Source organism: Felis catus, chromosome B3 (genome assembly GCF_018350175.1).
Source record: "Felis catus isolate Fca126 chromosome B3, F.catus_Fca126_mat1.0, whole genome shotgun sequence".
In the NCBI taxonomy this organism is placed as follows: Eukaryota; Metazoa; Chordata; class Mammalia; order Carnivora; family Felidae; genus Felis; species Felis catus.
The window spans coordinates 61,851,674-61,875,469 of NC_058373.1; the positions used below are offsets into that span (position 1 = coordinate 61,851,674).

At 38.4% G+C, this 23,796-nt stretch overlaps 1 protein-coding gene across 4 annotated transcripts in view; it reads left to right on the forward strand.

The window, feature by feature from the left end:
- The window catches only part of EXD1 (exonuclease 3'-5' domain containing 1), a 43,007-nt gene extending 20,591 nt beyond the window's left edge, over positions 1-22,416 (forward strand). For 2 of the 4 annotated variants that reach the window (XM_045059518.1, XM_023255479.2), the window contains exons 7-13: positions 1,626-1,712; positions 5,083-5,187; positions 5,270-5,350; positions 9,282-9,371; positions 10,368-10,511; positions 11,176-11,367; positions 15,731-17,473. In XM_045059518.1, coding sequence (XP_044915453.1) covers positions 1,626-1,712; positions 5,083-5,187; positions 5,270-5,350; positions 9,282-9,371; positions 10,368-10,511; positions 11,176-11,367; positions 15,731-16,369 — 1,338 coding nt within the window. In that variant the 3' untranslated portion in view covers positions 16,370-17,473. Of the gene's footprint in view, positions 1-1,625; positions 1,713-5,082; positions 5,188-5,269; positions 5,351-9,281; positions 9,372-10,367; positions 10,512-11,175; positions 11,368-15,730; positions 17,474-22,172 lie in introns of those variants that run through there. The other 2 variants (XM_045059519.1, XM_006932635.4) reach the window with 2 other exon arrangements.
- The last annotated feature ends 1,380 nt before the right edge of the window (positions 22,417-23,796 follow it).

A 23,796-nucleotide genomic window follows, 5' to 3' on the forward strand; every position in this document is an offset into this window, starting at 1 on the left:
TATTTTCATTTCTCTGGGATAGATACTTACGAGTGCAATTGCTGGATCATCTAGTAACTCTGTGTTTAACTTTTTGAGAGTCGACCATTGTTTTCCAAAGGTGCTATACCATTTCACATTGCCACCAGCAGGATATGGGGGTTCCAATTTCTCCACATTCTTACCAAAACTTGTTATCTGTCATTTTGATTGTAACCATCTTAGTGGTGTGAAGTGGTATCTCATTGTGGTTTTGACTTACATTTCCATGATGTATAATAATGTTGAACGTTTTTCATGTGCTTACTGCATATTTATATGTCTTCTTTGGAGAAATGTCTATTCCCTTGCCCATTTTTTTTTACATAGGCTTCACGCCCAACTTGGGGCTTAAACTCATGATCCTGAGATCAAAGAATTACATGCTTTACCAGTTGAGCCAACCAAGTGCCCCTCTTTTGCCCATTTTTAAATTGAGTTATAAGAATTCTTTATATATCAACATATTCTTTGAAGGGTCAAATGACAATAACAAAAAATGAGGTAAGAACCTGGAAATTTGAAGAGGTTGTTGGAAATTCTTGTCAATAGGGAAATTCAGGTTTTGTTTTCAAAGTTCTGCAGCCTTCTTGCTATTGCCTGAGGATGGGACTAAAATTCAGTCCCTTTTTTTAATCATTGATGAAAGATACTCAATGCAGAACACTCTATGCTCTCTAGAGGAAGATATCATGCTAGTGAAAGTTACCGTGTCCTTCTATTCTTGAGTAATTTGCCTGCCTGTAAAATGGGGAGAATCTTGTATCATATAGATGTTTTCATAGATTATGGATTAAGGATTTTAGAAGTGTATAATGTTTTGAAATAGGATAAGATTATAGATAATTGAAGGACCAGCATGTGTTCTTGGAATACCGTGACATCAGTTTTGAGTCACTTAATGAATCTAAGACTTTAAGGGACCTATTGAGTTCTTGTTTCTCTCATTCTGAACAGTATATACTGTGAGACTCAGCCACTATGTGAGTTCCCTTCTGGTACAGTAAATTGCCTGTGTCAGGGCAGTGTTCTTTGCATGAGGAATCTGGTCATAAGGACAGAACTCTTTTGGGGGTTCCTGGGTGGCTGAGCCGTTAAGTATCCAACTCTTAATTTCAGCTCAGGTCACAATCTCATGGTTCGGGAGATTGAGTCCCACATCGGGCTCTGTGCTGTCAGCCCAGAGCCTGCTCAGGATTCTCTCTCTCCCTCTGTCTCTCTCTGCGCCTCCCCCTGTTCACTCACACACTCTCTCTTTCTCTCTCAAAATAAATAAATAAACATTTTAAAAAAGATAGAAATCTTTTGCTATAGTATCAGTGATAACAAAAGGTATCTGAGTTTTCAACTCTTAGCATCTAGAATATGATTTATTTTCCAGTTGTGTAACAATTTTGCAAAAAATAAAAAAAAGGATTAGAAATGTTCAGTGTTGTGTGTGAGAGAGAGAGAGAGAGAAGCAGACTTGTGTTTTGGGTAAGTCAAATTTTGTAAGTTTAGAAAACATTATCCCACTTTGTTAATTGCTAGCCATTTTACTTGTGCCATTCATGATGTCATACTTGGAACATTTATTCCCTAGAGATTTTCTTCCTTTTTCTCACCAGATGCTTCACATCAAGAAGCAGAGTGTCCTGAGTGTGGCAACAGAAGGTGCTAATGTGTGTCGTCATGGGAAGCTGTGTTGGCTTCAGGTAAAAGATACTTTAAACTTTTTATTTTGAAATAATTGTGGATTTACTGGCAAATTAATTTTAATTGTCTTCTTAATGTCACCTCAGTGTCACTGTCCTATAACTTGTTTGGAATGTCTTTTACTCTTCTAGTACTTTCTCTTTTCAAAAGGAAAGATGGGCACCTGGGTGGCTCAGTCAGTTGAGCGTCCAACTCTTGATTTCAACTCAGGTCGTGATCCCAGGCTTGTGGGATTCAGCTCCAGGTTGGGCTCTGCACTTAGTGGAGCCCGATTGAGATTTCTTTCCCTCTGTCCCAACCCACCCACCGCTCATTCTCTGTCTCTAAAAATTAAAAAAATTTGAAAAAAAGGAAAGAGCTTCTGTCACTTTATAGGTTCACTTTTATAATCATCATTGCTGTGCTCATCAAGGCTCTGTTTGAGGTCTTCTTTCCCAGCTCTGTTCTCTCACCTTAGATCTATGAAGAATTTCAGAGGCGGCTGGCTGGCTTAGTGAAGTGTGCGACTCTTGATCTTGGGATTGTGAGTTCGAGCTCCACGTTGGGTGTAGAGATTACTTAAAATAAAATCTTCAATTTAATTAATTTTCTAAAGTAGTCTCTACACCTAACGTGGGGCTTGAACTTCCGACTCCAAGATCAAGAGTCACATGCTCTACCAACTGAGCCAGCCAGGCGTCCCAAAAATAAAATCTTTAAAAAAACCCATAAAGACACGTGAAGAATTTTTATTTTACCTCCTGGTTGGTAGCATTCCACAGCAGTATTCTGCCACATCATTTTCATTTTTGTGGACCTGGGAGATGTCAGGTAAGGATCCCAATTATGTCAAAAGATGTTTGTAGTGAGCCTTGAAAAGTTATAGGATGGGCTTTGGATCAACCTCGGCAGCATCAGTTTTTAAGGGGAGGCAAGAAAACAGGCTGAATATTCTTTGAGTCAGGAACTACCTCTACCTATTGAGATTATCAATTTTATTATTATTGGCTATCTGCCCACTTCTCAGGGTTACACTGAAGTATGTATCCTAAATAATTCAATTCAAAATATGAAAAAAATTATGTGAGAACCTAGTCTCTTGGCATCATTTTATGGTGAAAAATCAGAAACCACTTTAGTTAACAATAGGAGACATTACTGTAGATTTGATAGATCTTACACAGCTGCCAAAAATTAATGACGAGTACAATGTAGAAAAATGTTTGAAAAGTTATGAGTGGAAAACAGCAGGATATAGAACTGAAGGCATATTCTCAGAACCATATACATTGTTTGCATATGAAAAATGGAAAGGAGCAATGTGTGGCATGCATTGGTTCACCGAAGAAATGTCTAAGCTATCCATGCTCCTAGTTCTGTTCTAGTTGATATATGTGCAGTGGTGAATCTGTTCTCTCACAGAGTTTATAGTCTAGCAGAGAATTACTCTCCATACTTTTTTTTTTTCAACGTTTTTATTTTATTTTTGGGACAGAGAGAGACAGAGCATGAACGGGGGAGGGGCAGAGAGAGAGGGAGACACAGAATCGGAAACAGGCTCCAGGCTCTGAGCCATCAGCCCAGAGCCTGACGCGGGGCTCGAACTCACGGACTGCGAGATCGTGACCTGGTTGAAGTCGGACGCTTAACCGACTGCGCCACCCAGGCGCCCCAACTCTCCATACTTTTATAATGTGCCTATTCAGTTCGTATAGTTAAGGAAGTAGAGAAAACACAGGGAGTGTCTGTTTTAAGTGTCATATTCTAGCAGACAACATGAAAGATCTGAGAATGGGTGCCAGGTAGGCCTGGAAATTGTAGCTATATCAACAGCTCCTAAAATGACAAAGATGGCATTAGACTGCCATGTCGCTGGCTCTCTAGACCTTGTTTGATCTCTCTTTGCCTTCGTTCTCTGACTTAGTAGATTATCCAGCAATATAGTACTGCCTTTGTGACCTTTATGATCAGAAACAATCTGAAATTCTTATAATTGTATAAAATTGATCTAAAAAGCCACGTTTCACATCCTACCATTTGTGGCACTTTATTTGTTGCCTTTTTAAAACTGCTAAAGGGCAGAGATCTTGTCTTATGAGTAGTATTTTTTTTCATCTTTATTTGAGAGAGAGTATGTGCGTATGTGCTTGGGTTGGGGGTGGGCAGAAAGAGAGGGAGAGAGAGAATCCCAAGCAGGCTCCTCACTGAGCTTGGAGCCTGATGTGGGCCTTGACCTCACGACTGCAAGATCACCACCTGAACCAATACAAGAGTCGGAGGCTCAACCAACTGAGCCACCCACATGCCCTTTTTATGAGTAATTTTATGTAACACCTAACACAACCATGCATATTATGAGACTCAGAAATAGCATTTTTTGTTATTAACAATGAAATGCTGTTCATTCCCTTTCAACCTATAATCCTTGGATTGCTAAAATGCCATGCGTGAAAGGTAAAACATTAAGTTTGAGATTGTAAAAAGCAAAAGGTAAATCCACTAGCTTGTGTCTCTTTCTGTTCTTTTGAAAAATCAGTGATAGTTTTTCTTAGATTAATTTAAACTTCTTTTTCCTAAGAATCACTGAGTACCTATTATTTACTTTAAAAGTGACAATCTGAGAGGGGCATCTCGGTGACTCAGTTAAGCGTCTGACCTTGGCTCAGATCATGATCTCATGGTTCATGAGTTCGAGTCCCACATCTGGCTCTGCACTGACAGCTCAGAGCCTGGAGCCTGCTTTGGATTCTGTGTCTACTCTGTCTGTGCCCTGCCCCGCCCCTGTTTGGGCTCTGTGTCTCTCACTCAAATAAACCAAAAAAAAAAAAAAAAAAAGTGAGGATGTGAGGAGCGCCTGGGGGGCTCAGTCAGTTGAGTATCTGATTCTTTTTTTTTTTAATTTTTTAAATGTTTATTCATTTTTGAGAGAGAGAGACAGAATGTGAGCAGGGGAGGGGCAGAGAGAGAGAGGGAGACACAGAATCTGAAGCAGGCTCCAGGCTCTGAGCTGTCAGCACAGAGCCTCATGTGGGGCTCGAACCCACAAACCCTGAGATCATGACCTGAGTCAAAGTCAGACAGTCAACTGACTGAGCCACCCAGGCACCCCAGCATCTGATTCATGATTTTGGCTGGGGTCATAATCTCGTGGTTCATGGGTTCGAGCCCTGTGTTGGGCTCTGCACTGGCAGTGAGGAGCCTGCTTGGGATTCTCTCTCTCCCTCTCTCTCTGCCCTCTCCCCAGAGACTGTCTGTCTCAAAATAAATAAATAAAACTTAAAAAAAATAAAAGTGAGGATGTGAAATATTTTATCACATGTCTTTCTTGATCCTCAGATCCCCTTCCCTAGTTCTTTTTTATCCTTTGTATGTCTGGATGGTCTTTTGTAGGTAGCCACAAATAGCCGAGTTTACTTATTTGACATTTTCCTTCTGGGAAGTCGTGCTTTCAACAATGGACTTCAGATGGTATTAGAAGACAAGAGAATTTTGAAGGTGAGTGTGTAAGCTGATTCCTCAGCTATTAAGATTAGCAACCAGGTTCTAATTACTCTGTCTTTGTCTTCTGATTCCTTAGGTTATCCATGATTGTCGTTGGCTTTCTGATTGCCTCTCTCATCAGTATGGAATTTTGCTGAATAATGTCTTTGACACACAGGTACATGCAGGGAAACCATAGATTCAGTCCAGCATATATAGCTTTTATAGGAAATAGGGGTTATCTGATGAGTGATTGAATTTTTGTGTGTGCCTCATTCTTGTCCACTTGTCATTTGGTGAACTGTGAAAGCACTACAGAAAAGTTACTTAAAATTATTTAGGATTTTTTCCCCTCATTTTGCTCCAGAATTTGTCAACTAAGAAGCAAACTCTGGGGCACCTGGATGGCCCAGTTGGTAGAGCATGTAACTCTTGATCTCAGAGTCATGGATTTGAGTCTCACGCTGGGTGTAGAGATTACTTAAAAAATAATAATAATAAAATCTCAAAATTAAAAAAAAGAAGCAAGCTCAATATTCTACAGCATTCAAAAACTCAAAGGATTTGGAGGTCATTCAGAAGTCTGACATGAATCACTTAATGTGAGGTGAATAATCACATCTGTGCCTTTAGCACATATGTATCAGTTAGGATTGATGGCTAGTCAGCATGTAGCTCAGAGAAGCAGGTTGTCTTAGATATGCCCCCAAAGCCTATTCTAGGCCAAAATAGCCTGAATATATATGGTTTTTCTCTGCTCTAAAGAACTCTAGAGAAATAAGAAATCTTTAGCTTATACTAACTAGCTCTTAGAGCTCATGTGTGTTTCTTGTTTGGCTGTGAGAATAGTAAAACCACTAGTTTTCATTATGTTTTCTTTAGGTTCTTCTAGTCTTCTAGGTTTATGCCAGTTAAAGGGACATGTTGAATACATAAGCCTAGTGCCTTTGGAGAGGTTTAAAATAATGAGTTAGCCAGTTATCTTTTTTTAAATGTTTACTTATTTTTGAGGGAGAGAGAGAGAGAGCACGTGCACATCAGTGGGGGAAGGGCAGAGGGAGAAGGAGGCAGAGGATTCAAAGCCAGCTCTGCACTGACAGCACTGAACCTGATGTGGGGCTCAAACTTAGGAACCGAAATGTGAGATCATGACCCGAGCTGAAGTAGACACTCAACTGACTGAGTTACACAGTCATCCCTCATTTTATTATTATTATTATTACTATATTTTATTTTTTTTTAATTTTTTTTTTCAACGTTTATTTATTTTTGGGACAGAGAGAGACAGAGCATGAATGGGGGAGGGGCAGAGAGAGAGGGAGACACAGAATCAGAAACAGGCTCCAGGCTCTGAGCCATCAGCCCAGAGCCCGATGCGGGGCTCGAACTCGCGGACCGCGAGATCGTGACCCGGCTGAAGTCGGACGCTTAACCGACTGCGCCACCCAGGCGCCCCTATTACTATATTTTAAATAATCTCTATGCCCCAGCCAATTTAAAGAAATTTTTTATTTTTTTTTCAATATATGAAATTTATTGTCAAATTGGTTTCCATACAGCACCCAGTGCTCATCCCAAAAGGTGCCCTCCTCAATACCCATCACCTACCCTCCCCTCCCTCCTACCCCCCATCAACCCTCAGTTTGTTCTCAGTTTTTAAGAGTCTCTTATGCTTTGGCTCTCTCCCACTTTCACCTCTTTTTTTTTTTTCTTAAAGAAATTTTTAAGTTTATTCACTCAGAGAAAGAGAGAGAGAGAGAGCATGCACATGTGCGCGTGTAAGTGGGGGAGGGGCAGAGAGAAAGAGGGAGAGAGAATCAATCCCAAGCAGACTCTGCACGGTCAGTGCAAAGCCCAATATGCGGCTGGAACTCAGAACTGGGAGGTCATGACCTGAGCTGAAGTCAGACGCTTAAATGACAGCCACTCAGGCACCCATATTTTTTTTAATTTTTAAAAAATTTTTGGGGTATCCAGGTGGCTCAATCAGTTAAGCATCTGAGTTCGGCTCAGGTTATGATCTCACAGTCCGTGAGTTTGAGCCCCGCATCAGGCTCTGTGCTGACAGCTCAGAGCCTGGAGCCTGCTTTGGATTCTGTGTATCCCTTTCTCTCTGCCCCTCCCCTGCTCACGCTCTGTCTCTCAAAAATAAACATTAAAAAAAAATTTTTTAAATAAAAAACAAAAATGTTTAAATTAAAAACTGTTTATTATAGTGAGAGAGAGTGCAGGCAAGTGGGGGAGAAGGGCAGAGAGAAAGAGAGAGAGAGAGGGAGAGAGAATCCTAAGCAGGCTCCATGCTCATCAGGGAGCCCAACATGGGACTTAATCTCATGACCATGAGATCATGACCTGAGCCCAAATCAAGAGTCAGATGCTTAACCAACTGAGCCACCCAGGTGTCCCCTAGCCAATTATTTTTAGCAGATATTCCTAAAAGTTCAATTTTATGTTGTTAAATGTAGTTCATGTTTGCTCTTTATATATCTGCTCATGATGAACTTTATACCATTTCTCTTGTTTACATGTTCCTTGGACCCTCTTTCAGGATCTTTCACTATATGGAGATTATGTCTGGCTTCCTCCAAAATGTAAGAGAGAAGGGTGCCTGGGTGGCTCAGTCAGTTAAACGTCCAACTTTGACGCAGGTCACTATCTCCTGGTTTGTAAGTTTGAGTCCCGCCTCAGGCTCTCTGCTCTCAGCCCACTTTGGATCCTCTGTCTCCTTGTCTCTCTGTCCCTCCTTCCCACTTTCTCTCTTTCAAAAATAAATATGTATATAAAAAGAAAAAGATTCTTTGCCTCTGCCCCTCGCCTGCTTGTGTGCACACGTTCATGCATGTGTGTGTGTGTGTGTGTGTGTGTGTGTGTGTGTGTGCTCTCTTTCAAAAAAATTTAAGTGGCGCCTGCGTGGCTCAGTCAGTTGGGCATCTGACTCTTGATTTTGGCTCAGGTCATGATCTCATGGTTTGTGGGTCTGAGCCCCTCATTGGACTCTGTGTTGGCAGCGTGGAGTCTGTTTGGGATTCTCTCTCTCTCTCTCTCTCTCTGCCCCTCTCCTGCTTGCTCTCTCTCTCTGTCTCATAAATAAATAAATAACATTTAAAAAATTAAAAAATAAAAACTTCTTTAAAAAAAATAAAATGTGGCAGGGACACCTGGGTGGCTCAGTCGGTTAAGCATCTGACTTTGGCTCAGGTCATGATCTCACGGTTTGTGAGTTCGAGCCCCACATCGGGCTCTGTGCTGACAGCTCAAAGCCTAGAGCCTGCTTCAGATTCTGTGTCTCCCTCTCTCTGCCCCTCCCCTGCTCATGCTCTCTCTTTCTCTTCCAAAAATAAATAAACATAAATAAATAAATAAATAAATAAATAAATAAATAAATAAATAAAATGGGGGTGCCTCAGCGGCTCAATCAGTTAAGAGTACGATTCTTGGTTTTGGCTCAGGTTATGATCTCACGGTTCATGAATTCAAGCCCTGCATCTGGTTCTACACTGATAGCAAGGGGCCTGCTTGGGATTCTCTGTTTGCCTCTCTCTCTGCCCCTCACCCACTCATTCTCCATCCCTCTCTCAAATAAATAAACTTTGAATTAAATTAAATTTTTTTAATGTAAGAGAATTTCTCATTGTTCTCCTGAGGCCATTAGGCTTCTTTTTTTTTTTTTTTTTTTTGATGTTTATTTTTGAGAGAGAGAGAGAGAGAGAGAGAGAGAGCACAAGTGCAAGAGGGCAGAGAGAGAGAGGATGACACAGAATCCGAAGCAGGCTCCAGGCTCTGAGCTGTCAGCACGTTAGGCTTCTTGATTAGACCCCATATGGAGACGTTGGCATATCTTTCCTTATTTTCTTTTCACATTTCCATAGTACAGGAAGCAAGAATTCAGAATTTTTCCAATTTTTTCCCTTTAACACAATGTATTGATTTCCTATTGCTTTTGTAACAAACCACCACAAATTTAGCAGCTTAAAGCAAAATAAATTTACTCTTTTACAGTTCTGGAGGTCAGCAGTCTGAAATCATTTTCACTGAACTAATGTCAAGATGTCAGCAGGGTTGGTTTCTTTTGGAGGCTCTGAGGGGAGTCTCTTTCTTTGCCTTTTCAGGTGTTACCTGTATTCTTTGGCTTGTGGCTCCTGCCATCTTCAGAGTGCACCACTGCAACCTCTGCTTCTATCACCCGATCGCCTTCTCCCGTGACTATAATCAAATCTCTCTGCACCTCCCTCTTATTGTTACATTTAGGGCCCACCCATATAATTCAAGAGAATCTCCCTACCTCAATATCCTTACCTTAATCACTCCTACAAAGTCATTTTGCCATATAAGATAACATTGACAGATTCCAGGGGTTAGGATATGGATGTCTCTGGGGGCCATTATTTAGCCTGCCACACACAGATTAAATAATATGTCCAATTCTTAATTTTTTTAAAGATTTTACTATTTTTGAGTTATTTTTACACCCAGCATGGGGTTTCAATTCACAACCTTGAGATCAAGAGTCGTCGAATGCTCTACCAACTATGCCAATCAGGTGCCCTTCCATTTCTTTTTTTTTTTTTTTTTTTTAATTTTTTTTTAATGTTTATTTATTTTTGAGACAGAGAGAGACAGAGCATGAATGGGGGAGGGTCAGAGAGAGGGAGACACAGAATCTGAAACAGGCTCCAGGCTCTGAGCTGTCAGCAGAGAGCCCGACGCGGGGCTCGAACTCACGGACTGTGAGATCATGACCTGAGCCAAAGTCGGACGCTTAACCGACTGAGCCACCCAGGCGCCCCTGCCCTTCCATTTCTTAATTGTATTCGCTTTCCTTACCAACACTTTCCCAGAGTTGCTGATAAGTAATACAAACACTTATTGAAATTTATTTTCCTTTCTCCATTGTCTAAAGGCACCAAAGAGTAATAGATAACTGTAAGGCAGGCAAATAAAAGGAGTAGAAGACAAAGTAGACAAGGATACATTAAAGTTGGGTGATCCTTTTCCTTTTTTTTTCCTCCTAATTTTTTAGAATAAGTTGACTGAACATCTTTTCTGTTGGCATTATCTATCATGTGGGTCTTTGGGGAAAATGGTATTTAATGACATTTTTCTAAATATATTTCTATTTATGCCATGAGATAGGTCTCTATAAATATTCTATATTGTACAGACAAGTCTTTTTTTTTTTTTTTTTAATGCCACAGGTAGCAGATGTCCTTCAGTTTTCCATGGAAACAGGTGGCTTTCTTCCAAATTGCATCAGTTCTTTACAGGAGAGTTTAATCAGACACCTTAAAGTAGCCCCTAAATATCTCTCCTTTCTGGAAGAGAGACAAAAATTGATTCAGGTGGGTATTAAAGAATGTCCCACATGACATTAATTTTTTCAAGTGTTTTGTGAGCAGGATTATCATCATATTATATAGACAACTGACAGTTGTTATGTAAGCATATGAGCATTGCCAAAATCTTAATTGTTTCAAATGGAAATAGTTTGTGATCTCAAGTGAATAAAAGCCAGGATTCAGATTTGTACTCTGAAATAAATTTGCAATTCTCCAGGGGAAGAGAATTCCCATATTGTTGGGAATATGGATTAAGGTGATGGAAGAAAAATCATCCCAATTATTTCTCCAAAAGTAAGGTAAATTTTCCTTAGTTCCTAATAGCTCTGCCTACAAACTTAGGTCATGACTATATTGGCCTCAGTTTTGGTCCTATAATTAAGTCTACTTCAGTTTTGAATGAGAAGTCCTGATTGATTGATGGATCAATTGATTGATCCATCTCTCTCTTTCTCTCACCCTCCCACTCCATCTTTTCCCTCTAACGTACACACACTCATACATACGTGAATTGTGTGTGTATATTTTCGGAAGGCTAGCCAGAGTGTGAAGATAGAAGATAATAACTGAAGAAAATGACAGTAACTCCTAAGCAACTCTTGAATAAACATTTACTTTCTTTAAAGTTTTGCTTATTATTCAGAGAAAATTGTTTTGGTGTTTCTAGGAAAATCCAGAAGTGTGGTTCACACGACCTCTTTCACCATCTTTACTGAAAATTTTGGCCCTAGAGGCTACCTACCTACTACCCCTTCGTTTGGTACTCCTGGATGAGATGATGTCTGACCTAACCACCCTTGTGGATGGTTATCTAAACACCTATCGAGAAGGGTCCGCAGATCGCCTGGGAGGCACCGAGGTAGGTACAGCTGTCTGTGACTGTATTTTTAGGACTTCCACTTCTGTCTTGGTCCTCGTGGAGGGCACAGTGATGCCCACTTTTCACAGCTACAGCAAATCCTGAGGCCAACTTGGTAATAAATATTTTTGAAGGGGCTATAGCTTGGGCTTAATTCATCTCCTTGAGTACTTTTTCACAATATTAAGTTATATTCTGTCAAGGAATGAATAAATTTAAGATTTAATTACTAATTTTTAAGAAGCCAGCATAATGTAACAGAACTGTAGACCTGGAGTTGGCAAACTATAGCCCTGAGGCCACATCTGGCCCACAGATTGTTTTATGCAGCTCGAAGGTAAGAATGGTTGTTACAGTTTTAAAGGATTGTTTAAAAAAAGTGTATGCAACAGAGAGCATTTGTGGCTAAAATATTTATTATTTGGCTCCTTACATAAAAGGGTTACAGTCTGCTGCTATTAGCCATTTTCACTTAGGAATACTGAAGCAAAATCCTAAATAAAGTAATAGCATTTTTGGTATGATCCCTACTTAGATGTATTATACTAATACATCTTTTAGTATCTTTTAACGTGCTGCTGGTTTCTGCTTTACTATTAGCAAATTATCCATTTTACTGGAACAAACAAAGTCTTATGATTATCTCATGCATGCTGAAAAAAATGTAACTTTCCTGTGTTTTGCTCTCACTGTTTAACAACAACAAAAAATTATAAAAATTCTTGCATACCTGGTTTGATTGGAGAATTTCAATATCTCTCATTTATCATCATAAAACTAAGGAGTTTTATAACCTTATTTTGTTCTCACTGTTTAGTGCTGAAAAAATTTGGTAATATTCTATATACATTACTGATTAAAGTTGGAATGCCTGATAAAACATATATCACAAGCAAGAAGTCTACATAATGTTTGATTGGGAACACTAACAGCATTCCCATTAATATCAAGAAAATACAAAAATTGTGACTACCACAACTACTTTAACATTTTTTTGAAACTATTAGCCAATTAAATTTGAAGGGAAAAAAAAAAGACAAACTACAAAAATTGAACAGGATGAATCACAATTATGCCTGGCCTATGATACAACTGAAAACTGAAGAAAATCAGTGGAAAAAGATTACCGCAAAGGAACAATTTAGTAAAATGAATACTGATATAAAACGTGATACCTTTCCTACATCCATACACACAGCAAGAAAACATAATGGGAGAAAACATCCACTTATATGATTGTAACAAAAGGTAGAATACCTAGAAATAAATATTATAAGAAATGTGAAATATAGAGATAAAGAAAACATTAAAATCTTACTGAATGACATAAGAGGACTTAAATGAATGGTGACACTAAGTATTTTTAGCAAGGAGTTATTCCTGAATTAACTTTTGAATTTACCTCTATTCTAAGAAAAATACTAACAGCAGCTTTATTTTTGCAAACTATGATTGTAGTGTTTGTAAGGATAAATATAAATAAGAATAATCCTGTCAGCTATGAAAACATTTAAGTCTATATTAAATAAAACAGGTGTGGGGCGCCTGGCTGGCTCAGCCAGTAGAGCATATGACTCTTGATCTCGGGGCTGTGAGTTTGCCACTTTGGGTACAGAGATTAGTTAAAAACAAACAAACAAAAAATTAAAAATTAAAAGGTTGTGACTGGTACGTGTGTAGGCAGATCAATGGAAAATAGTAGAGAACCCAGCAGTAGCTCCAATATATATCTATCAGTATAGTTGGGATAAAGGTAGAATTTCCAATTAATGATAAAAAGATAATTATTCAATAAATGGCTTTAGGCAATTGACTAACTATTGTAGGGGAGGAGATCAGAGTTGGATTACTATTTCTTTTATTACCAAAGTAAACTCCTTGGATCAAGTATTTATGTAAACAGTGAGATTATAAAATTATTGGAGAAAAAAGAATTAAAAGAAAATTATTTCACAATAAGGAATGCTTTTCTTCCCCCCACCCCAATTCATTGAGGAATAATTGATAAAATTAATTGTATATAGTTAAAGCGTACATTGTGAAAATTTGCTATACATATACATTGTGGGAATCATTATTGCCACTAAGATAATTAACACATTTGTCACCTCATATAGTTAACTCTGTGCGTGTATGGTGAAAATGCTGAAGATTTGATCTCAGCAACTTTCAATATACAATACCAAATTATTAACTATAGTTACCATACTGAACATTAGACTTTCAAAATTTATTTTTCTTGTAACTGAAAGTTTGCACCCTTTGACCTACATCTCCCTCTTTTCCCTTCCCCGCCCCATCCCCTTGCAACCCCCATTTTATTGTTTCTATGAAATCAGCTTTTTTTTTTTAATTCCACATATAAGTGATACCATACAGTATTTGTCTTTCTCTGTCTGGTTTATTTCACTCAGCATAATGCCCTCTAAGTGCATCAATGTCACAAATGGCAGGATTTTTTCTTTTTTATGGCTAAATAATATTCCATTGTGCGTGCGTACGTGTGTGTGTGTGTGTGTGTGTGTGTGTGTGTGTGTGAGAGAGAGAGAGAGAGAGAGAGTAACATTTTTTTTATCCATTCATGCATTGATAGACACAAGTTGGCTCTTATGAATAATGCTACAATATAAAGGGAGTGCAGATGTCTTTGAGATAGTGCAGTCATTTCCTTTGTATATATACCCAGATGTGAGATTGTTGGACTGTATGGTAGTTCTATTTTTAACTTTTTAAGGAATTCCATACTGTTTTCCATAATAGCTATACCAATTCAATTTCTATTCCTGCCACCTGTGTATAAGAGCTCCCTTTTCTCCACATTCTTGCCATCATTTTGATAATAGCCATCCTAACAGGTCTGAGGTGACAACTCATTGTGGTTTGGATTTGCATTTCCCTGATGATTGGCGATGTCAGATACATTTCATATACCTATTGGCCATTTGAATGTCTTCTTGGAAAAAACGTCAATTCGGGTCCTTCATTCATTTTTAAATTGGATTACCATTTGCTATTTTGCTACTGAGTTGTATGAGGGAATGCCTTTCTATGTAATGCAGAAATACCCTGAAATCATAAAAGATGAATAAATTTGAGTTTAAAATTTTCGTTTGGTGAAAATACTGTGAAGAAAGGCAAAAGGCAAGCAACCTGGGAAAAATTATTTGCCTCGTGTAACAAAGAGAACATTTTCTTAATATGTTCTTTATTGTAGCATTTATATAATGACAGAATACTGGAAACAACCCAAATATCCATCTATATGGATTTGGTTAAATAAATTATGGCATATCCATACAGCCCTTAAAAATGCTACTATAGAAGAATGTCCAAGGTAAACTTTATGGCTTAAAAAATCAAGATGCAGGGGCACCTGGGTGGCTCAGTCAGTTAAGCGTCCAACTTTGGCTCAGGTCATGATCTTGCAGTTCGCAAGTTCGAGCCCTGCATTGTGGAGCCTGATTTGGATTCTGTGTCTCCCTCTCTCTGCTCCTCCCCCGCCCATGCTCTCTCTCTCTCTCTCTCTCTCTCTCTCTCTCTCTCTCTCAGTAATAAAGAAACTTTAAAAAATCAAAATGCAGAAGGATATATAACACTGTTAACCATTTGTATAAAATAATTTTTAGAAAGAGTTATCAAAATAAAAGTTTGAGAGAAAACAAAAATTGAAAAATGCAATCCAATGAGAAGATAAATATTTAGTAAAGGATATTTATACACACATAATCACAGATGCATAGTCTATCTTTGGGAGGCTACATAAGAAATTGCTTTTTAGAAAGTGCCCTTGCTAAGGCAATTGGGACCACAGGTTGGAGGGAACACTTCTCATTGTGTAATCTTTATACATGCACACACACATGCATAACACACACACACACACACACACACACACACACACACACACACATAACTGTGGATTCAAAATATTTAAGTTAAGGGGCGCCTGGGTGGCTCACTCGGTTGAGCCTCCAACTTGAGCTCAGGTCATGATCTCATGGTTCATGAGTTTGAGCCCTACATCAGGCTGTGCACTGACAATGAGGATCTTGCTTGGGATTCTGTTCCTCTCTCTCTGCCCCATTCCTGTGTGCTTGCTCTCTCTCTCTCTCTCTCTCTCTCTCTCTCTCTCTCTCTCTTTCTACTTTCTCAAAATAAATAAACTTAAAAAAAATAAAGTTAAAATATATTTGTTAATAATAAAAAAATAGTACTACTATAGTTGAATACACTAGAGGGAGCTATAAGAACACATTTGAGTTGATCCTCACTTACTAAATACTTTTAAGTGTAGTGCAAGTGATTTTAAGGACCATATTTAGAAGTTTGGTTACAGCAGACTTGTGTTGTTTTCTTTTCTTAGCCTACATGTATGGAGCTTCCAGAAGAGCTTCTTCAACTCAAGGATTTCCAGAAGCAGCGCAGAGAGAGAGCTGCAAAAGAATATAGGGTGAATGCACAGGGACTCCTAATAAGGACAAGGGTACCTCCAAAGAAATCAGTGCCAGAGACAGCAGGGAAAGAGGGAAAAGTAGGGTTTTCCTTACTTTGTAAAAATTCTGTACTAGATGAAACTCATCATGTAAATTTGCTGAAAGAAGAATCTAAGAATAAACAAACTTCAACAGAACCTCAACATGTACCTCCCATGAAGGAAGAAACCAACGAGGATTCTATCAATAAACTCATTTGCCCTGAGTCAGAGAGGCTAGAGGACCAGAGAATAGCTCAAAAAGAACACAGTAAGACACCCAAACAGGAGTTTCAGACAAGTTTATCTTTGAAAGAGGAGATAGAACAGTTACTGATGGTGCAAAACCAGGAAGATCTAAAATGCACAAAACAAGATATTTCAGTGTCTCCTTCCCTTCCTCAGGAAACCAGAGTCTCTCCAAGTGACACCTTTCATCCTTTTAGAAAAACCGTGTTTCCTACGTTTCCTCCCTGTCCAGCCTTGGAGAAAACTGATTCTTGGATAAATCCCTCTCCAAATCTGTCTTAGAAATGTGTGATTTGTTTTTGAGACCATGAAGGTGGCTCACTTCTTCTACCAGCAGTACCTTCCTCAGAGCTTAAGTTTGTCATGTTGGAAATTTAGTTTTGCCTCAGTCACGAAGGAACGCCTTAGGGAAAATGATATTCTATTGCTTACTTCTACATGCCTGGAATTTGATTAGGATGGGAATGAATAAGTTAAATAATGGAAGAAGTGAATTTTTTTATTATGTCACTGTGTGGAAATATTCCCGGTGGTCAGAGCAAATTATTTCTCATAATTTGGGTTTGGAGGATTTGAGGAGGGGAAAAATCTTGGGCTTAGTATCTGGAAGCTATATGCTTTTAAACTTCTTGTTTTGTTTTTGTTTTTTTGTTTTTAATAATTTAAGCTCTGTGCCCAACCTGGGGCTCCTTCTCACAACCCCAAGATCTGAAGTCACATGCTCTACTGACTAGCCAGCCAGGCACCCCTACTTTTAGACTTTTGTTGTATTTTTTGGTCTGAAAAAGGTTGGTAAAACTTTTGCCAATAAGTTTAAAAAAAATTGGGAACTGATAACTTTACCAGTACTTTTTTTCCTTAGTAACATTTTCCTAAAATATTAACTTTAATTTATCAATTGTACCTCAAAACTGAGAAAATACCGACTTTTTAAAAATTTTAATGTTTTGTCTGTGTCGTAGACAGACACTAGTTAATGTTATTAACAGGCATCAGTATCCCAGTTTTAATTTCTTTTGATTCCCTTTACTTTTAGAAGGTTTTGTCCATTTTTGTAAGAAAGCAGGGGCTTCTTTTGAGTATGTTTATTATGTAAACTTGAAGTTTGATTCCCCTCTTTTGCCTGGAGTTGGTATACTTTTTTTTTTTTAATTAAAATTTTTTTTTTCATTTTAAGTAGACCACACCCAATATGGGGCTTGAACTCACGAACTTGAGGCTAAGAGACACATTTTTCTACCAACCAAGCCAGCCAGGCACCCAGTTGGTATACTTTTTTAGGGTGAAAGGAAGGCAGCTTGTACGGAGCCCTTTTTATATTGAATACTTGCAAGGTGCTCACGTTCTACTGTGTACAATAACCAATAAACCTGTTTTGGCATTGGATTATCTCTTTTCTTCATTTTATCACAGTAGGAATATGTTAGAATATGTCTGGATTTCTCGGTCCGGAGTCCAGTCTAGAAATCTATAAGTTGACTCTCATACAGGTTCTATTATTTATTGTGCTTGTAGGAAACTTAGGGACAATCTACAATTAGAAACATCCTTATCTGCACTCACTGATTCTATTATGAGGGCCATTGAAAGACTAGTTGTGCCCTCCCAAACTCCAAAGCCCAGATCTAGTCTAAACTCAAGATGAAATCAGGCCCAAGAACAGTCAGGCCCAACAGCCCTGCTGTTGCTGTCTCTCACTTTTTCCTTAGTTTAGAAGGTCATGTGGGGCCAAGATGGCTTCTGCTTCATCTTGGGTAAATACATCTTCAGATGTATTTCAGAATGTGGTTAATCTAAGTTTACTCTGGAAAGGGTCTGAATTCTTGTAAAATTCCTAGAATTGATTTAACTTCTTATGGAACTATTAAATTACTACACACAATATATATACATACAGGCTACAAACAAAAATGAAATATTCTTCATATTCAAAAAAAGCTTTCTTGTGTCATTATGTTTGTTTTGGCTGTCATTTTTAAAATTTTTTAAAATGTTTTACTTACTTTTAAGACAGAGAGTGACAGAGCATGAGTGGGAATAGGGCAGAGAGACAGGGAGACAGAATCCAAAGCAGGCTCCAGGCTCTGAGCTGTCAGCACAGAGCCCGACACGGGGCTCGAACTCATGAACTGTGAGATCTTGACCTGAGCCGAAGTCGGTCACCCAACCAACTGAGCCACCCAGGCACCCTGTTTTGTCTATATTTAAAAAGAACTTTTGGGCTGTGTTAGGCCTTTGTTGTCCTGCTCAATATGGTAGTCACTGGCTGTATGTGTGGCTATTGAAATTTAAGATTAAATTAATTAAATTTAGAAATTCAGTTCCTTGGTTGCACTTGCATATTTCCAGTATTCAGTAGTCCCATATGCCCAGGGACTATATAGTATTGAATCTCACAGATGAAGAGTATTTCCATCGTTTGAGAAAGTTCTTTGGACAGTGCTAGTTGAGAAGTACTTTGACTCCCAGAACTAAATGAAACTTTTGGGTTTCATCACAGTATTTTCTCAATGGACACTCATATGCCTGGAACTGCAGTGTTGTCCACATCCTCATTCTAGCCTGGAGTGCCAACCTAAACCCCATGTATGTGCCCAGCTCCTACTGTGAAGTTCTCTTTTGGCTAGAGTGAAAAACCCATGGGGCACCTGGGTGGCTCAGTTGGTTGAGTGGCCCGACTCTTGATTTCCTCTCAGGTCATGATCTCAGGGTTGAGGGATTGAGCCCTACTGGGGCTCTGCACTGAGCATGGAGCCTGCTTAAGATTCTCTTTTCCTCTGCTCCTCTCCTCTGTGTGTGAATGCACTTGCCCTCTTTCTCTCTCTCTGTCTCTGTCTCTGTCTCTCCCAAATAAATAGATAAATAAATAGAGTGAAAAATCCCTGTGTTGTTCAAGCCCTGTCAAGTGCTATGTGCCATTACTCGGACTTCTTGTCTCCATTTGCCCAGAATTTTGGGAAATCCTAGGTTCTTATTCCCACCCACCATTGACTTCTTTAGTTACTCTGTATTTTTCTAGTTGAGAGTTAATAAACTTACTAAATGGTTTCCCAAACTCTTGGGGTCTTGCTGCAGTTTATACTAATTTCCCGCATCTCTTGTACTCAGGTCTGACTTCTAATCTCACCTTTCTGTACATGACCTACAATTAGAACTTCTTATATGTAATCTGACCCTTTTACTTTGGGAATTAGGAAACAGAGTTCAATGACTTCCCTGGACAAAAATGCACAGGATAGAACCAGAGTTGTTTCTTGGTCTATTCAATATTCTTTCACCTATATTATGAAAAGTCACTGCAGCAGCTTTGCCTCCAATCTTGCTGTGGGCTTAGTAAATCCTAACACGACACAATAGAATTTTAATGCCCTATAGACCTCTCATTGTTTTGATACAAGGCAAGTGCCACTAGCCAGCTGAGATGAGGCCCCAGGGTAAAGTAGGGGGCCTCTGGGTAATTAGCAAGGAATACTTGCTAGGCATTTATTATAGTAGTAACACAAATAAATACCTTACAGGAAATTTAGAGAATAAGGAGAAAAAAATATCATCTCACATTATATAATCCTTCCTAGTATTTCGGTGTTTTTTTTTTCTTTTTAATTTTTAAAACATTTTTATTTATTTTTGAGACAGAGAGACCGAGTGTGAATGGGGGAGGGACAGAGATAAAGGGAGACACAGTATCTGAAGCAGGCTCTGGGCTCCAAGGTATCAGCACAGAGCCCAAAGCGGGGCTTGAACTCACCAATGGGAAGATCATGACCTGAGCCCAAGTCAGATGCTTAACCAACTGAGTCATCCTGGCGCCCCTTGGTGTTTTTCTTTGAATCTTATTTCATTCTCTTCCTCTCTCTCTCTCTCTCCCCCCTCCCGGCCCACAAACTTGAAACAGTCATAACTATAATGTAAATACACTTAGTTTGTTTTTTAAGTCATATATTTTTCCATTTCATTATCCTAACAGACAACATTTTTAGTAGATGTTTAATTTTATTTTGCGAGAGAGAGAGAGAGAGAGAGAGAGAGAGAGGGAGAGCGAGTCTGTGGGGGGCAGGCGATGTTGGGGGGGGAAGAGACGGAAGTGAGAATTTCAAGAAGGTTCCATGTACAGTATGGAGCCCGACTCGGGGCTCAATCCCATAACCCTGGGATCATGGCCTGAGCTAAAATCAAGAACCAGATACTCAACTGACTGAGCCACCCAGGTGCCCCAGTAGATGTTTACTTTTATTTTTATTTGTTTAGTAGATGTTAAATTTTAATATTCATGTACTATTAAATAGGATTTGGAAAATACAGGAAAATAAAAAATTTACTCTTATTTCTCTAACCCAACAGTAAAAGCACTTTTGTTAATTCCAGTGTTTATGCATAGGATTTTGGCTCCTACACAGTTGTAATCATAGATATGTGAATATTCTACTTTATGAATGTCTTCCTATGCTGTTGCACAACTTTGTAAAGATTTTTTAATGACTACATAATATTTCTAAGAAAATGCTGTATGGTTTATTTAACTATATTGTGATATATTCAGCTTGTTTCCAATTCCTTATTTCATGCTTTTTAAAGCTATCGCAAAGCTTTTTCTATGTTTTGAATCATTTTGTTACAGTGAAATTGCAGAAATAGAAACAGCAGGTCAAAGAGGTTTTCTTGTTTTTGTTATTACAAAAATTTTTTTAAACCTCTTGCTAGGGGTGCCTGGGTGGCTCAGTTGATTGAGCATCTGACTTCGCTCAGGTCATGATCTCACAGTTCGTGAGTTCAAGTCCTGTTTGGGACTCTGTCCTGACAGCTCAGAGCTTGGAGTCTGCTTCAGATTCTGTGTCTCCCTTGCTCTCTGCCCCTCCCCTGCTCACATTCTATCTCTCTAAAAAATAAATAAACATTAAAAAAAAATTTTAATGGAATGCAAGCTGGTGCAGCCACTCTGGAAAACAGTATGGAGGTTCCTCAAAAAACTAAAAATAGAACTACCCTATACCCAGCAATTGCACTACTAGGCATTTATCCAAGGGATACAGGTGTGCTGTTTCGAAGGGACACATGCACCCCATGTTTATAGCAGCACTATCAACAATAGCCAAAGTATGGAAAGAGCCCAAATGTCCATCGATAGATGAATGGATAAAGAAGAGGTGGTATATATATATATATATATATATATATATATATATATATATATATATATAATGGAGTATTACTCGGCAATCAGAAAGAATGAAATCTTGCCATTTGCAACTATGTGGATGGAACTGGAGGGTATTATGCTAAGTGAAATTAGTCAGAGAAAGACAAAAATCATATGACTTCACTCATATGAGGACTTTAAGAGACAAAGCAGATAAACATAAGGGAAAGGAAACAAAAAGAATATAAAAACAAGGAGGGGGACAAAACAGAAGAGACTCATAAATGTGGAGAACAAACTGAGGGTTACTGGAGGCATTGTGGGAGGGGGGGATGGGCTAAATGAGTAAGGGGCACTAAGGAATCTACTCCTGAAATCATTGTTGCACTATATGCTAACTAATTTAGTTGTAAACTTTAAAAAATAAAAATTAAAACAAGTTAAAATAAAAAAAATTTTTTAAGCTCTTGCTAAGTTACTTTCCAAAAGTGTTAACCAATTATATTGCCACCTCCAATTTTTGTAGTAATAATGCATCATTGAGAACATTAGATTTTTTTCTTGAGAGGCATGGCATACTTATGACCTTTAAAATTCTAACTTCTTCATTTATAAATGCAAAGTTTCCTGTCAAATTTTATAACTTACCTGCATTGGATATTATGATAATTAATGAAAACATAAATATTTGGGATGTTTGAATCTCAATAAATGTCCCTGATCTCTAAGTAAGGATAAAGTTACAGATAAAATATTTAAATCATAGAAACCCTAAAATAAAGCCAAAGTCTATATACTCATGATAAAAAATATCTTTGAAATGTCTTCAGAGCTCTCTTTAGGGATATTATAGAAAGAGATGTTTATTGTTATATGAAACAATCTTAGCTAAATTGCTAGGTTCACCCTAAGACAAAGTTTGATAAATTCTTTTCCATATTCTCTTAGGATTTGAGCCGGATTTGAGCCAGTGACTACAATTTAATAGACCTCCTCAAACAGGAAGAGCTGTCAAACCGTAATCAGGGCATAATCAGCAATCTGATCTTAAAATAACATAAGTCATTGCAAAAAGAAAAAAGTCTAGACTATGCTTCAATTTAGTCATGAGTAGCATTTCTTAAACAATGGGATGGAATAGAAAATATCAGAGTGTATTGCACATAGTAAGGGAAAATATTGTTTCGTGAAACTCTTTTTCTTGGTTGTATGCCTGGGGTATGTGTGCGTCTATTGCTGGTTGCAGTAAAACAAACAAACAAAAACAAAACTATTAAAGATAAGCACAGAAGGAAATTTATATCTTTTTTTTAATTTTTAAGTTTATTTATTTATTTTGAGGTAGAGAGAGACAGCATAAGTGGGGAAGGGGCAGAGAGAGAGGGAGACCAAAAATCCCAAGCAGGCTCTGCACTGTCAACATGGAGCCCAATGCAGGACTCGAATTCATGAAACCATGAGATCATGAGCTAAAACCAAGAGTTTGGATGCTTAACCAACTGAGCCACCCAGGCGCCCCGGAAATTTATATCTTTATTTACCTAGCAAACATGGAAGATCTTAAGTCAATGATCTCAGCTTCTATCTTAAACTGAAAAAAGATTAGTAAACATGAGGTAAGTAGAGGATAAAATGAGTAATGTTAAGAGTAGAAATCAATACAATCAAAAGTAGACAGAGAAAAATCAATAAGACCAACACCTAATTGGTTGAAAATATCAATAAAATTGCTCGACTTAACTATATTGACCAAGATAAAAAACGAAACAAAACAAAAACACAAATCACCAATATCAGGAATGAAAGAGAGGTCATCAGTATAGATCATACATATATTAAAAGGATAACGGTGGACTACTGTGGACAGTTCTGTGCCCTCAAATTGAACAATTAGTCAAAATGGGCAAATTCACTGAAAAACACAAACCACCAAAATTCAGTGAAAAGCACAAATCATTGAAAAACATAAAATCACCACATAGAAAACCTTAAAAGAATGTTTGTAAAATTTTGTTTTAAAGATTTTATTTGAAGTTGGTTTTGCAAGATTGTTATATTTCTCTATGAATGTATTTTTGAAATGTTTATTTAGAGAAAGAGGGGAAGAGAGTGCACGTGTGAGATGGGAAGGGGCAGAGAAAGGAAGAGAGAGAGAATTCCAAGCAGGCTCAACACCGACAGCACAGAGCCCAACGCAGGGCCCAAAGTCATAAATTGTGAGATCTTGACCTGAGCTGAAATCAAAAGGTGGTTGCTTAAGTGAGCAAGCCACCCAGGTGCCCCTGTATGAATGTATTTTTTATTGGAATAATATAAAAGAATTTTTATTTTAAAAAAAAGACAATGGGGTGCCTGGGTGGCTCAGTCGGTTGAGCGACTGACTACAGCTCAGGTCATGATCTCACGGTTTTGGAGTTCAAGCCCCGTGTGGGGCTCTGGGCTCTGTGGTGACAACTCAGAGCCTGGAGCCTGCTTCTGATTCTGTGCCTCCCTCGCTCTCTGCCGCTCCCCCTCTCATGCTGTCTCTCTCTGTCTCAGAAATAAACATTAAAAAAATTTTTTTTTAATAAAA